Source organism: Oncorhynchus masou, chromosome 19, assembly GCF_036934945.1.
Source record: "Oncorhynchus masou masou isolate Uvic2021 chromosome 19, UVic_Omas_1.1, whole genome shotgun sequence".
Lineage (NCBI taxonomy): Eukaryota > Metazoa > Chordata > Actinopteri > Salmoniformes > Salmonidae > Oncorhynchus > Oncorhynchus masou.
Genome location: NC_088230.1, coordinates 33,398,605 through 33,414,862, shown reverse-complemented (window position 1 = coordinate 33,414,862; position 16,258 = coordinate 33,398,605). Strand labels below are relative to the sequence as shown.

At 44.8% G+C, this 16,258-nt stretch overlaps 1 protein-coding gene across 4 annotated transcripts in view; it reads right to left on the bottom strand.

The window, feature by feature from the left end:
• Positions 1–232: 232 nt before the first annotated feature.
• Positions 233–16,258, bottom strand: part of kif26aa (kinesin family member 26Aa) — a 167,972-nt gene continuing 151,946 nt past the window's right edge. For 3 of the 4 annotated variants that reach the window (XM_064925706.1, XM_064925708.1, XM_064925709.1), the window contains 6 exons: positions 15,802–15,964; positions 11,640–14,787; positions 10,664–10,860; positions 9,212–9,232; positions 8,051–8,201; positions 233–2,786 (listed from right to left, as the gene is read on the bottom strand). In XM_064925706.1, the coding sequence (XP_064781778.1) occupies positions 2,596–2,786; positions 8,051–8,201; positions 9,212–9,232; positions 10,664–10,860; positions 11,640–14,787; positions 15,802–15,964 (3,871 nt within the window). In that variant the 3' untranslated portion in view covers positions 233–2,595. The remainder of the gene's footprint in view (positions 2,787–8,050; positions 8,202–9,211; positions 9,233–10,663; positions 10,861–11,639; positions 14,788–15,801; positions 15,965–16,258) is intronic. The other variant, XM_064925707.1, reaches the window with a different exon arrangement.

Below are 16,258 nucleotides of genomic sequence, written 5' to 3'. Positions count from 1 at the left end.
GATCAGCGAGATAATATCAAATGTCTGAAATGCTAGCATAGAGAGATAATGTTGTTTGATGTAGATAGGATGCTTGTCCATGATATGGATGTGACACAAAGTATAAATTGTACTCTTAGGCCAAAATGTAATCAATTGCAAATAAAGGAAATCACACTGATGGTTCACTCAGAATGTTTCTTCTGTATCAGAAGTGAAAAATAAGTAAATAACTTTGATTTCCACAGTCTACTAGAAACAAGAGGATTACGATCCTTTATTGACACGTATGAATCAATGCAAACTGTAATACTATACATTTCCTTTCTTTTTACTTTTTTACAAATTATTAGAAAACTGTACAGTATAAAACCAAAGACAATAGGAAAAAGGGTTTATATATTAAAGATCTTACATTACCTGGTCAACACATCTCAGAAATGTGTTTGTTTGGCAAAACTTTTTTTCAAACTGAATACCAAGGCATGTTACGAAAATGATAAGATTGATCTCATGCAGCAACTTCTAAAAAGGGCCTGAGAATTCCCCTGTGGTAGGACAAAAGAAGAGTATATTTTCATTAGATGGTTTCCACCTCTTAACCGAGGTAATTTAACACGGACGTACAGTATATGTGTGCAAGGAAAGGAAAACACTTGAAACAGCAAGAGGTAACTGTCTGACTTCTTAACAGTCCAGAGGGAAATGAAAATGCATCTATGCCCTATCTGGCCCAATGCATCTATGCCCTATCTGGCCCAATGCATCTATGCCCTATCTGGCCCAATGCATCTATGCCCTATCTGGCCCAATGCATCTATGCCCTATCTGGCCCAATGCATCTATGCCCTATCTGGCCCAATGCATCTATGCCCTATCTGGCCCAATGCATCTATGCCCTATCTGGCCCAATGCATCTATGCCCTATCTGGCCCAATGCATCTATGCCCTATCTGGCCCAATGAGCCCATTGATACGACTCTAGAGAAGTTCTCAGAGATGACGTGCTAACATAGGGCTTGCAGGAGGACCAAATAACCATTTGAGATAAACAAACATTCAGCATTTAGGACAAAAAGCAACAGTGCAACATCTATATGCACTGTGGTATTTGGGGTATTAGACTCACTGCACATTGGTGGGCAGAAAATGGGTTGGAATGCATAGTCAGAACTAGTTTCCTCATATCATTGGCTGTTGGCAGGTCATCCTTTTGGCTTCTCACCTCTAACCCTTACGGAGGCAGACATCACATTGTGCTTCCTTCACATAGCCACTTGATTGAAACAAGTTTAGGCATACATTTCAAACCTCATTCATATTTTGTGAGTTCATTCACAAGGATATCCATGGGAAATGCCTCAGCTAGAGTTGGGTCAATTCCATCACCAATCCAGCCCCGAAAATTGACTTGTTATCAAGTGAAATGTTTGATAAATGTATATATTTTATGAAAAGGGTAGCTTTCAAAAACAAATACAATATGTTAATACCCCAACACTGCAAGCAGGTAGAAATGAGTCAAATTGTGTCCAGAATCTGGTACAGTTTTTCAACATTGTTCTCTTTAACACACTGCAGAACTGGGCAGTGAATCAAGTCTTGGGCACTTAAAAGGCAACTGACTGATTTACGAGCTGCCACCGGTCACATTAGTTAAACGCCACAAGGTCAAAGACTTCTGCAAAGACCTTTGGGAATGTTTCTCTCTCTTTTCTCTCTCTCTCTCTCTCTCTCTCTGCAGATCAGAATCTCGCAAGATGACGGTAACTATAAGAGACAATGCCATTCCGTATGGACTGTACATTTTTCTGCACAACTGACTGCAAACTGAGCTTATAAACAACCGCAAGTCAGTTTTGAGCTGAAATCAATCCTGACAGCCTTCTACTAGCGCAGACATTCGGAACGGATACAAACGTTTGCGTAACATTTGTCCTTACTCAAAGGAAACTCATTGGCCAACAGAACTTCTCACTACTGGCGTAGAAGAATGTAAAACATTTTTGAACACAAAGAAAGGCAAAGGTTCGGGTATGCAATAATGATCAACTTATTGCTTTTCTCTCATTTTATTCATGGTTTGTTTTTTCATCATACCCAAAAAAGATATTATTTTTTTTACATACTTTGTAATCATATAAATACACTATACAACAATACAATACAAAATACAATTTTTCTCATAAGGAATACATTTAGAGTTTGCTCGGGTAAGCTGGTTTTTAAGACTAACACTGGTCAGAAAAAAATGATATTCCCTTGGAATCAGTCTGATCAAGGCACATTCTGGTGACGGTGACAAAGGTGTTCGGTCGTCCTCGGTTCGAGCTTTCCTTCCTCCCACAGGAAACCTAGAATGTTTGTCCAAAGTTCCATTTAATTGTACTCTGATCGAAGCCAGGCTTTCTCTACTGTACAAGTAAGCACACCTGCACCTCTGTTCCTTTATCCATTCATATGGCAACCTCTGTAACCTACACCTGTTGACTTTCACGTTAGTCCTCTTTCCCATCCACCTTTTCTCCACTCTATCATCAGTCTCTCAGGCTCTGAAGCGCTTGTTTTGCTCCGTTGCCCTTTCACGTCGACTTTCTCTCACTTGCTCTCGCTTTCTCACACCTCCACACCTCCTTTCTGTTGCCCCCCTTGCGTGACAGCGGTCGCCGACACCACGATGTCGAAGCAGGTCTCCATCATGACATGCGATTTGCATAGGTTGACACAGTACTCCAGTTCGCCCGTGGCCTGCTCCAAAGCCTCCAGGTACTCCTGGGACTCTTTGTCCAGATCGGGGTCCACCTCAACTATGGGGGGGAAGGGTGAAAAAGAGAGAAAGATGGAGAGATTAGCATCAGCGATGAGCAGTAGCTAACGCCATCAGATGTACAAGAAAAGTTCAGAAGATGTACAGAATTTAAAAAAAAACAGAGAAAAGATGGAGCCACTCCTGACATTTTGTTGACCATACATCATGTAGGTACAGGGAATTTTCAGATCTGTGGTAAAAAGCTTATCCTAATGCCGTTTCACTATATTGGGTGATCCGAGTCGCAATAAGTCAGTGTTGGGGTCAAACAGAAATTCCAATTAAATCATTGAAAAAAGGGGTACTTTCAATTACTTCTGCGGATATTCACCCCTTTGGCATTTTTCCTATTTTGTTGCCTTACAAACTGGAATTAAAAATGATTTTTTTTGGGGGGGGGGGTTATCATTTGATATACATAACATGCCTACCACTTTGAAGATGCAAAATATTTTATATTGTGAAACAAACAAGAAATAAGACAAAAAAACTGAAAACTTGAGCGTGATTACTATTCACCCCCCCAAAGTCAATACTTTACTTTGTAGAGCCACCTTTTGCAGCAATTACAGCTGCAAGTCTCTTGGGATATGTCTCTATAAGCTTGGCACATTTAGTCTCAAATCTCTGGAAGACTGGATCAGGTTTCACTCACGAATTTCCCTGTATTTAGCACCATCCATCATTCCTTCAATTCTGACCAGTTTCCCAGTCCCTGCCAATGAAAAACATCTCCACAGCATGAGACTTCACTGTGGGGATGAGGTTCTCGTGGTGATGGGAGGTGTTGGGTTTGTGCCAGACATAGGGTTTTTCTTGATGGCCAAAAAGCTACATTTTTGTCTCATCTGACCAGAGTATCTTCTTCCATATGTTCGGGGAGTCTCCCATATGCCTTTTGGCGAACACCAAACGTGCCTTTTTCTGGCCACTCTTCCGTAAAGCCCAGCTCTGTGGAGTGTACGGCTTAAAATGGTCCTATTGACAGATACTCTAATCTCCGCTGTGTGTCACGGCCGTCGAATGACGTAGACCAAAGCGCAGCGGTGTAAGCGTACATATTCCTTTTTATTAGGATGACGCCGACAAAAACAATAAACAATACAAACACAACCGTGAAGCTTAAGGGCTATGTGCCACAAACAAAGTTTACTACCCACAAAGACAGGTGGGAAAAAGGGCTGCCTACGTACGGTTCCCAATCAGAGAGAACGATAGACAGCTGCCCCTGATTGAGAACCATACCTGGCCAAAACAAAGAAATACAAAACATAGAAAATAGAACATAGAATGCTCACCCCACATCACACCCTGACCTAACTAAATAGAGAAATAAAACGTCTCTCTCAGGTCAGGGCATAACACTGTGGAGCTTTGCGGCTTCTTCAGGGTTATCTTTGATCTCTTTTTTGCCTCTCTGATTAGTGCCCTCCTTGCCTGGTCTGTGAGTTTTGGTGGGCAGCCCTCTCTTGGCAGGTTTGTTGTGGTGCCATATTCTTTCCATTTTTTAATAATGGTTTTAATGGTGCTCTGTGGGATGTTCAAAGTTGTGGATATTTTTTGATAACTCAACCCTGATCTGTACTTCTCCACAACTTTGTCCCTGATCTGTTTGTAGAGCTCCTTGGTCTTCATGGTGCCGCTTGCTTGGTGGTGCCCTTAGATTACACACAGGTTGACTTAATTTAACTAATTATGTGACTTCTGAAGGTAGTTGGTTGCACCAGATCTTATTTAGGGGCTTCATATCAAAGGGGGTGAATACATATGCACCCACCACTTTTCCATTTTTTATTTTGTAAATTTCACTTCACCAGTTTGGACTATTTTGTGTATGTCCATTACATGAAATCCAAATAAGATCAATTTCAACTCAAGTCGTAATGCAAAAACAATTTAAAAACTCCAAGGGGATGAATACTTTTACAAGACACTGTTTACCCCCTATACTAACATGTTACCTACTAATATACACCAGACATGGTCAGAAAGAGAAGTTGAGAAGGAGAGATCAGAAAGGGAGAGAGATGTAGAGAGAGAGAAAGATCAGAGAGAGAGAGAGAGAGAGAGAGAGAGAGAGAGAGAGAGAGAGAGAGAGATCAGAGAATGAATGAGAGAGATAGAATTTATTGGAATTTACCCCAAGCCTGCTATCAGTGCATCCCATGATGCACTATAAACAAGGTCGGCTCACTATGTGATACAGTACTTCTACTAATCTCTATAACTGTGTCGCTCCACTGTGACCGCTCATCCATCGTCACACCTTTTACAGCTTTAAAAGTCATACAGGGACATGAAGATTAATGATGACATGTCTTTGACAGGGCTGGATATGCTGGTATGTCTGATGGAAGCTGCTCAAGACACACTACCCTCATAATCACAACATGAAAGGATGAAAGAATGATTTATATAGCTTGACTGCTCCCATCATGGGCTTGGACCAACCGGCGGTCCCTAAACCAATGGGAAACATCTCAGGGAAATAGGGTTTGGAGATGTAGCGGAGGGAAAATAATGCCTTATTGATTTCAAGACGCATACCGGTACACATACCACCCCCAACCCGTCTGCACACGTGAGAACATGTGATAAAGTGAATTATAAGAGAAATATTCTGTCTGTAAACAATTGTTGGAAAAAATACTTGTGTCATGCACAAAGTAGATGTCCTAACCGAATTGCCAAAACTATAGTTTGTTAACAAGAAATTTGTGAAGTGGTTGAAAAACTATTTTAATGACTCCAACCTAAGTTTATGTAAACATCAGACTTCAACTGTATGTATATATAGATATATATATATGTGTACATACATATATATACATATACACACACATATATATATATATATATGTGGGTGTGTGTGTGTGTGTGTGTATATATATATATATATACACATACATACATACACACACACACACACACACACACACACACACACATACATATATATATACACATATGGGGGATTAGAAACGATGCAGACAATAACATTGATGGAAGCAACAATATAGCCGCAATATTTAAGCTGATTCATCCCCTAAGAAAAAAATATATATATTTATTATTATACCTCCAAAAAACTGTGGCCTCTTTCCTTTGCTGAAGACCTGGAGGCTTTTGGTGTGTTAAGAAGCTTCCAGAAATAGATTATAATGGATAGAGCTCAGCTAGAAAGGAAGGGATCTTCTCTGGCGAACCTTCGGCGACCTGCACCGCTCAACTGGAAATAGCCTCCTTGTTCTGCCGTTTTGTCTATTTGGGGGTTGGAGAACGCTCGCTTGCCTTTAGTCTGTGTGCGAGATACTGTAAGTGCCTCCCTAAAAGTGTTTTCCCACATTGACAATGGCAGAAAATAGTTTTTACCACTTTAACAGTTTACTCTAGAAAGGAACCTAAGAGAATCAAACCCATCACAAAATAAAAAAAAGCTATTGGCCAATGTCGCTTCCTTTGTCAACGTTAGTGTTTATGTATGCGAGAGTGGTTTCAGCTGTTGGCCCAATATGGACCACAAGTAGCGTTAACTACAAGGTCACAATGAGGTCAACCACACACATTTGCTTGACACCTGCACAATACATTCGTCCACGTTTCATTGAGTGCAATGGCACTGCCATAGGGCATAGGGAACCTTGTAGTAACTGGGGCAGATGTCATATTGAAGAGCTTGGGAGATCAGCTGCTCCTACAGTGTTGGAAGGGTTTGTTTACTATTATGTTCAAGATGTTTCTCGTGTGGCCCAACTCCAACAGAGGCTAGCACAGCCTGGAATCGTCAGCTAGTTACGCAACTTTGTTGTCCACTTACAATAGCCTCAGAGAGGCTAAATGTAGGAAAGCTGAGCGTGGGACTAAGAGGTATACATCTCTATAAGAGAAGCAGTCATGGTTTATTCATTAGCACGAAGCTACGTTTCAAGTAACAATCATTTGTAAAGACATGAGAAAACAACAGATACACTACATGGCCAAAAGTTGAAGATCTCATTCCAAAAATTATGGGCATTAATATGGATTTGGTCCCCCCTTTGCTGCTATAACAGCCTCCACTCTTCTAGGAAGGCTTTCCACTAGATGTTGGACATTGCTGCAGGGACTTGCTTCCATTCAGCCATAAGAGCATTAATGAGATCGGGCACTGATGTTGGTTCGATTAGGTTCAAATTCATCCCAAAGGTATTCGATGGGGTTGAGGTCACGGCTCTGTGCAGGTCAGTAAAGTTCTTCAACACCGATCTCAACAAACCATTTCTGTATGAACCTCGCTTTGTGCACAGGGGCATTGTCATGCTGAAACAGGAAATGGCTTTCACCAATCTGTTACCACAAACTTGGAAGCACAGAATCATCTAGAATGTAATTGCATACTGTTGCGTTAAGATTTCCCTACACTGGAACTAAGGGGCCTAGCCCGAACCATGAAGAACAGCTCCAGACCATTATTCCTCCTCCACCATACTTTACAGTTGGCACTAAACATTCGGGCAGATAGCATTATCCTGGCATTCGCTAAACCCAGAATCGCAGCCGGGCTGCCAGTGTGATTCATCACTCCAGAGAACGCATTTCCACTGCTCCAGAGTCCAATGGATGCGAGCTTTACACCAGGCTTGTGGCTTGTGTGCAGCTACTCGGCCATGGAAACCCATTTCATGAAGCTCCCGACGAACAGTTCTTGTGCTGACATTGCTTCCAGAGGCAGTTTGGAACTCGGTAGTGAGTGATGCAACCAAGGACAGATGATTTTTACACGCTTCAGCACTCGCCGGTCCCATTCTGTGAGCTTGTGTGGCCTACCACTTTGCGGCTGAGCTGTTGTTGCTCCTAGACGTTTCCACATCACAATAAAAGCACTTACAATTGACCGGGGCAGCTCTAGTAGGGCAGAAATTTGACGAACTGACTTGTTTGGAAAGGTGGCATCCTATGATGGTGCCAAGTTGAAAGTCACTGAGCTCTTAAGTACAGGCCATTCTACTGCCAATGTTTGTCTATGGAGATTACATGGCCGTGTGCTCAATTTTACACACCTGTCAGCAACGGGTGAGGTTGAAATATCTGACTCCACTAATTTGAAGAGGTGTCCATATCCTTTTGGCCATGTAGTGTAGAATAGAATAGAATAGAATAGCTGAATGCTGCTTTGACTGTTGGATAAAAGTCCATCTTTAACACAACCCAGTTACAAAACAAGGTGGTACACTTTAAGCACACTTGAAATAGTACACCAGATTTCTGTAGTAAGCTACTCACACTCTCCGGTCCACTTGCCAGGGTCCAGCATCAGCCTGCTCTTGGCATCCTCCAATTCCCCACTCAACCTCTCGTGCTTGGCCCTCAGCTCCCTGATCCGCTGTTGCCTCTTCTCCAGCATCCTCAGCCTTGCGTTGAAGTACAGCAGTCCCTGTGAGAGTAAATGGTAAGGATGGATGGAGTGAGCAGAGAGACAAAAGACGAGTGGAGGAAAGGAGCTGAGTGTGCTCCCTTTGGAGAATCCCTGACTTGGATGGAGGGAGGGAAGTAAACAGAGAGAGCGAGAGAGAGAGAGAGAGAGAGAGAGAGAGAGAGAGAGAGAGACAGACAGACAGAGGAGTACCTTTAGCCGGATGCTTCGATTAGGAGTTTGTGTGCTGTGAGAAGGCTCACACACGGGAGAGGGAGGTTTAGAGATTATTCAAAACGTAATCAAGAGCGGCTAACCTGTGGAGATTTAGCCCCCTGTCCATTGCTGGGGTTAATTAGGATAAATAAAATTAGCATCCACGCTAATCTCTCGCTTTGCTTTAATCTCCAGGACAAACGTTGAGCTCAGGGATTAGGTGTAGACATAGTCACCAGTACCAAGTTATTGAAAGGTAGAATAACAGAACAGATTATTTCTAGTTCAGTCCCTCCAGGATTCTGTGATCGCAATCACCACATAAACCAGTCAAATCACAACAATATCACAGCAAACAACAGTCCCATCACTGCATCACAAAAAGCGGGTTCGCAATTTTAACCAATCACCGCACTTTTACCACATAAAGTGGTTCAATCAAGCCCCAGGTCAACAAACATTTACCCCGTCAGGGCAATTTTGTGCCAAATTTGACAAAATCCTCGCATATTGTCATGCAACATGTCAGAATTGCTCCAGCAAAATCCAGCATTTTGGCCCACAGAAAAAAAGCAAAACACACCTCGAGTCCTGGAGGAACTGTTAGTTGGAACTGTTCATCACTACAAGCGAGGTCAATTGCTTTTGCACTATTGGCTTTGCACAAAATTTGTTTTTGGACACATTTGTGCCACAATATAATGTGTCTATTTCACAAGGCATAGCAGAATGAATTAATTCCATGCTTCATGCATCTTCCATTTTAGCACATGATCTAATAATCAAGGCACATCCATCGAGTTTAATGAACAAACCTTTTCCACATCCTGGAATGGCTGCAAGATGAGAGAGAGAGAGAGCAGAAAAAAATACATTATTAACATTCGCTAATGCAAAGATAATACACAATCTAAATGGATGCACTTTGAAATGCAATTAATCACACACACACACACACACACACACATTGCACACACACACTTAAAATACTTCATTTTGGGGAGCTCGGGATGACAGGCTTTAAAAGACGAATTGAAGATCATCTTTTCCTAATTGAAAATAAATCAAAGCACCATCAGGCAGAATTGATGTATTTTACCCACTACACTTTTTACTGGATGACTGGGTCCTACATTATTTGCTGGGTGACTGGATCCTACACTATTCGCTGGGTGAATGGGTCCTAAACTTTTCGCTGGGTAATTTGGTCCTAAACTATTCACTGGGTGACTGGGTCCCACTGGTGGGAATGGTTAATGACGCGTGGACATGGAGAGTGGAGAGGCCCATGAAGAGAAATCAGGCGAGGGCCCAGATAGCAGGTCCAATCTTCATCCTCCACCCCTAGTTTCCCTTCTTCCTCCTTGGGCTTACTCCCCTCCTTGTTCCCCCTCTTCCTCGTTGAGCTTCCTCCACCCCGAGTTTCCCCTCTTCCTCGTTGGGCTTCCTCCATCCCTAGTTTCCCCTCTTCCTCGTTGGGCTTCCTCCACCCCTAGTTTCCCCTTTTCCTCATCAGGCTTCCTCTACCCCTAGTTTCCCCTCTTCCTCATTGGGCTTCCTCCAGCCCTAGTTTCCCCTTTTCCTCATTGGGCTTCCTCATCCCCAGTTTCCCCTCTTCCTCATTGGGCTTCCTCCACCCCTAGTTTCCCCTTTTCCTCATCAGGCTTCCTCTACCCCTAGTTTCCTCTCTTCCTCGTTGGGCTTCCTCCACCCATAGTCTCCCCTTTTTCCTCATAGGGCTTCCTTCACCACTAGTTTCCCTTCTTCCTCATTGGGCTTCCTCCACCCCTAGTGTCACTCTTAGTAGTGGATGGATTTAGGGTTCGAGACTGTTTTAGGTAGCCTTGCTTTTTAATCTGGGGCATGTTCAGTTGAGGCTATATGAACTGGACTGTCCTGCTTAATTTTAGCCCACTGCGAAGGGGAGCCATGCCTGTTACGCAGCCATGATAATCTTGAAATGTTATTTATAATGTAGACAATTACTGGAGGGAATTCCTTTTGTCCTTTGGTGAGGTAAAAAGGTGAACAGGTGTGACATGCACAACATTTATGCAAGTAAGGAGAGGGAAAAAAGCAAATAAAATAACATTCCCAGAGAAATAAGTCAAAATATTCTGGAGTCTACAGTCTGGCTAATTTGTGTACATACGCATGCACGCCTGCGCACGCACACACACACACACACGCACGCACACACACACGCACACACACACACACACACCACTTTAGAAAGCCAAGAAGCAAGCAGATGGAGAATCTCTAACCTCTGTCCCCGTGGCACCCTCTCGCCTCCTCTGCAGCCGTTCCACGTCGTCGATCTCGTACACCTTGATCTCGAAGGGCTCTTTCAGGGTCCCACCCAAGGGGGGCAGGTCCACCCACTGGCCTGGTACGCCAGCCTTTCTGCCCAGGGAGGTGGTGTCCGGCAGGGGAGCAGGGATGAGACGGCGCCGCTGGAGGCCTGGAGCAAGTGGGTGAAGGGAGTGATCAGTGGGGGTACCGCTGTTCATTGGAGTTGGATATGCACACCAGCAATATCCTAGCACGTGCTGCACTGCCTTGAAATATGCATGAAGCAAAAACATGCCAAGACACAGACTGATAGCAGACTTCCATAGAGCCAGCTGGGATCACATAACCTTGGGCTAGCACTGATTACATATGCATTAGGCACTAGACCCTATCTGTTGCTGTTATGAATTAAGGAGGATGGGCACATGAATCTGAATAGGCCGAATTCTTGTTATGAGTGCAGCCGGATACGCTGTCACTTCAGATACTACACTTGAATGGAGATTCATGACAATGCTAGGTGGAGTACATACTGTACATCGAAATATATATTCATAGGTTTAGGAAAAATAGACATATAAATGTGAGATATCCATGTGCAAGGCAAATTCATACATGATATTAGAGTGTATGAATACATGCATTCTTACTCGCTTCAGCATGCATCAGGGTTGTCACCTAGCAACGCTTTTCAATAGAATATAAATAATCTACTAGTGAGAAAACTAGAGAAAATATTGTATGTATATTTTATTTTACAGATTTCAAAGAAAAGTTCTGTAACTATTTTAATATGTATATTGTTAAATTGGAATATTGTGGGGCGCTAAATGAAATAACATCACACTTATTTCACAAGTACAACTTTATGAGATCATGAGTGGTGATTGATGTGGTATAGCTGTCTGGATATTGTTACAGAACTCTCTCAGTGTAACTAATACTCACCATTGCCTCTCTTCTTGGGTGATTTAGACACTCTACTCCTATTAGAGGTGGACACCCCGCTCTCGCTCATGGAGTCGTGGGCTGACGAGGCACTGCCTGTGGTCTCGCTGTCCCGGATCATGCTCTCATACCCGCTGCTGCCCCCACTGTGGTAGAAGAGCGCAGTACGCCCCATGGCCGGTGGAAGCTCCCCACTGAGCACACTGCTATTGTCACTACCGTGCCCGCTGCTGTAACGCTGGGGCCTCCGCGGGGCTGTGATCTTGCTATAGGGCGAGGGCAGCGGCGTGCTGATAGGGGACCCGCTGACACTTGCCCCGCTATCGTTGGCATTGTCCCCTGAACCCCTGTTTAGATGTTTCCTTGGGCTTCCCGCCACAAGCTCACTAACTCGGCTATTGGCAGCCCGGATGGCCTGCTTGGTGCCCATGATAGTGCCCCTGCCAGGCTTGCCATTACCATTGGTCCCTGCCAAAGAACGAGCTGGAGGCTTCCCCGTTGGAGGTAGGCTGGCATTGCGTGCAGTTGGCGCATCATCAGATTTGGTGGAGTAGTTAAGGGTCTTGGAACTGCTGGCAGACAACGTTCTAGCCTTTGATCCACTGGCAACTGTGGCCCTGGGGTTGACATTAGCTTTGAGCTGTCCCAACTTGCTTGACGTCGCAAACGTGGTAGAGGAAGGTGGAGAGGTAGCAGTGGATGTGGAAGTAGTGGAGGTGGGAACCCCAAGTTTTGGCACTGATCTATTGGATTTTCCATTGTCTCCTAAACTAATGCCACTATTCTCTCTCGACAGGCCAGGTCTGGACCTCACTGAGGTTAGACTGTCACTTCTCTCCAAGGACATTAGGCTACCATAGTACCTTGCAGAATCGCCTTTGGCTCCTCGTGTCTTCAGGCTTGACGCTGTCTTAGCTGAGCCATGGTCAGCCTTCAAGCTGGATGTTTTGTAGCTAAACAAATCCCCTCTGAATCGAACATCAAATTCCTCCTCGGATACTGATGTTTTAGGCAATGAGGACCTTGCAGCGTCGCTGGCTGCCCTTAAGGCACTAGGAGATAAGACTATCCTTGTCTTTTGATCAAGGCTTGATTTGCGAACAGGTGGAGCAGGAGGAGAGATAGAGCCGGACTTTGGAAGCATGCTGCTTTTCTGTCCATTTGCCTTCTTTCCCAAAGAGGAGAATCTCAGACTACCACTACCATCGCGGCCCCATTTTGATTCAGGGGAACTGTGGGGGACTGACACTGTGCCAAGAGTGGTGGCGCCTCGCCTGAGCTGTGGCATCCTGCTCATGGTCTCTGCTTTCTTGCTGCTGGACTTCTCACAACCATCTACCACCCTCTGAGTCGAGGAGGATACCTGTGCTTTCGGCGGTCGAGGTACACTGTTGCTGTTTCCTCCCGGCTTCCTGGAAGGGAGGCCACTCACGCCGTTTCTGGGTGGCTTACTCGCCACAGTGGATTCAGTCGCTCTAGGATCCGAATGGCCGCCCCCTCGCAACCAGAGATCATCTTGCTTGCCTTCCTGCCTGCTGCAGCTTGGGGTAACTGATGAGGTAGGTTTGGTTTTCCTGGGAAGACTGGAGTGAACAGCATGGTGTGGGATCTGAGAAGAGGCTGAGGTGTTCAGAGTGTTTGCTCTGAGAGATGCTTTGGTAGAGTCAGGAGAAGGTGGGCACTTAGTTAGGGAGAGCTTGCTTGGGGTGGCGGGGTCACTGTCCAACTCAGAGAAGCAGACACCACTGTCATTTAGGGAGCTCTTGGTACCATGCTGCAAGAACGGCTCCCTACGGAATATACCAGGGGAGGACAATATGGAGGTGTTCTCCGGTACCATGCACTTAGCCCTCTGTAAGAATCTACTTGTCGAATGGGTGCTGTCGCTCTCCAGGGAGCACACGCTCACTTCACTCGGCCAGGAGCCAATGGAAGACTGTCTGCTACCATGATGGGCAAACATCTCCTCCTGTGAGGCTGAGCTCACCCCTGATGCACACTCTTGAGCAGTGTAAGCATCAAATTCATCGTTGATGCTGCTAATGATGCTGACAGGACGGGAGCCTGAGGCCAGGGCCTGAAGGGAGCAGTCACTATTAAAGCTGATGATGCTGGAGGGCCGCCCATTGTCTGGGACCAGGCCTATGGGTAGGTCCTCCACAACTGTGAACACCAGCTCGTCTTCCCCATTCAGCTCCACGGGTTGCTGCAGGGTGATCGTGGTCCTCAGGACATCTCTCTCCAGGCATCTGCCCCTCAATGCTGCCCGAAGGTGGCTCATCTCCAAGGGACTCCTGCCATGATGGGCCCTCTCCAGGACCGGGGACCCCCCATGTTGTCCTTGCCTTAGGGCCTGCTGACTCATGCCCACAGGGGGTGCACGGCAGATAGCATCCAGGCCCTGAGAGGGTGTTCTGGAGGATCTTGGCAAAGAAGGAGAGGCAGAAGGCTTAGGTACAGTAGGCCCTTTGTTGAGGTAGACCTTCTCTCGCACCACAGGCTCTGAGTCTTGCAACAAAACGCTGGGCTTAACCACGCAGGCCAGAACCTTCTCCCCATCTGCACTTGTCCGTTTGTGACTCTCTGGGACCCCTCCATCTAAGGACAATTTTGAATGTTCCTGCTCAGACTTAGCGGGAACTGTGTTGGTGGTTGTTGTGCTAACGAGAGGCTTTTGGGAGGGGGATTTAACAGTCTTGGGGGACACAGTCTCCTCTGGGCTATTGGTCCTTTGGGCTATTTGTGCCCCTTTTCCCTCCCCAGTGAAGGCAGCTGGGCCCTCGCTGCCATCAATGCACTCCAGTCTCTCTTGGAGCTCAGCAAACGTGTCACACTTGAAGTATTCCACCTCCGGGCGTTGGGTGTCTTTCCCGCGCTTCCTGTTCAGCGAGGGAATGATCGGAACAAAGGAAGGTGGGCCCTCATTGTCGCTGAGCTCTCTGTCTGAAATGGTGGCCCCACCAGGCCCAATGTAGATGACCGTGTCGCAGGAGTGCTCACTGCTGGATGAGTAGTCCGGGTCACTGGACAGCAATGTGGGCATATCGGGGTCAAGAGCCACGGTTCGTGGGTGGAAGGGTCTCAAGTGCGGCTTGCGGATTCGTCCCTCTTCGCAGGAACTCTCACCACCAGAGGAGCTGGATGCATACTGTAAGCAGGAGAGAGAACACACATTCAAATCTGGTCTGCGGTAGGGATTCAATAGCTGAATTATAAACAGTGTTCATTCCTAGACTTTTCAATTTATTGGAACCCAATACCATTCAAGGTTAAAAGTGCAAACCAAAGGCTACATGAAAATGTATGTAAAAAATAATTTGATGTATCCTATGGTGTCCTGATCTATAAAATATAAGTAGATGCTGTCAATCTGCCTAATTATGTTGAAGGTATGCTTTCCAAATCTCAGGGCATACATTGGATTCTCTTTAGTATTGATTACATGGCATAAGACACTGAGAAAATTATTGCTGTAACAGCCCTTCCTTTGGAAGAAATACAGATGAGCTTAATAGATTTAATTATTTCTATGGCAGAGTCATTATTACCCTGGGAAATCATTCAAACAATTCAGACATTCTCTAATTGAGCGATACCAAAGGATGCTTGAGGAATAAAGTCTGTATCTATGAAGACCATGCAAAGAATGTAATATGAATGTATTGATCCAAATCTTAATGGATGCAAGACCCAATACTCACGTACACATTCTGGATACAGATGACCGCACTCTCACACACACTTTAATTCAAAACATAACCCACTGGGCACAGACGTCAGTTCAACATCTAGTTTTGATTTACATTTTGATTGAGTTGTCAACTAATGTGAATTCAATGTGAAATCAACCAAAAATGTCAACCTGTCATTGGATTTAGGTTAAAATGTAGGTTTTAATTAGGTTTAGGTTTTTTTTTTTCAATGTCAAATACAAAATTCCCTTACCATGATGACTTGATGACGTTTTGCAAATCCAATCAGTTTTCCACATCGATTCAATGTCATCACACTGACTGTTTTGGTTGAAATGATTTGGAAACAGCATTGATTCAACGTCGTCACACTGACTTTTTTGGTTGAAATGATTTGGAAACAGCATTGATTCAACCAGTTTTTTTCCCCCAGTAGGAAGCCTTGAAATGGCTTGTTTATATGTTACTACCTTGGATTTCTTCTTCCTCATGCGGTGGATACGCGAGGCCAGCTGCACAGTGGTGAGCGTCTCCATGTAATTGGTTGGTGAGTCAGAGATGTGTGCTATCATGGTGGTTCGGCAGTTGATGTTGCCCAGAGACTCCCTCAGCAACATGGTGAGCTTGCTATCCCTGAATAATACATCAAAAAATCCCCTCGTTAGCCCCCCAAAAAAGGACCAGCACCAGATCCTTGTAGCCATAACTCACTCCCCTCTAAACCTCCCTGGATCACAGCAACCATTCCTAATTGTACCAAAGGATTAGGCATAGACAGGCGAAAAGGCGGCGGGAACGAGATCTCATTTACCATTTTCAACTACCACTTTCCGTTTCAACTACCTTCTCATGTTCTGTCTGTAAGTAGGGCAATTTGTGAAAGGTTCCATGAAAACTAGTTTTAAATAGACAAGAAACATTTTCATT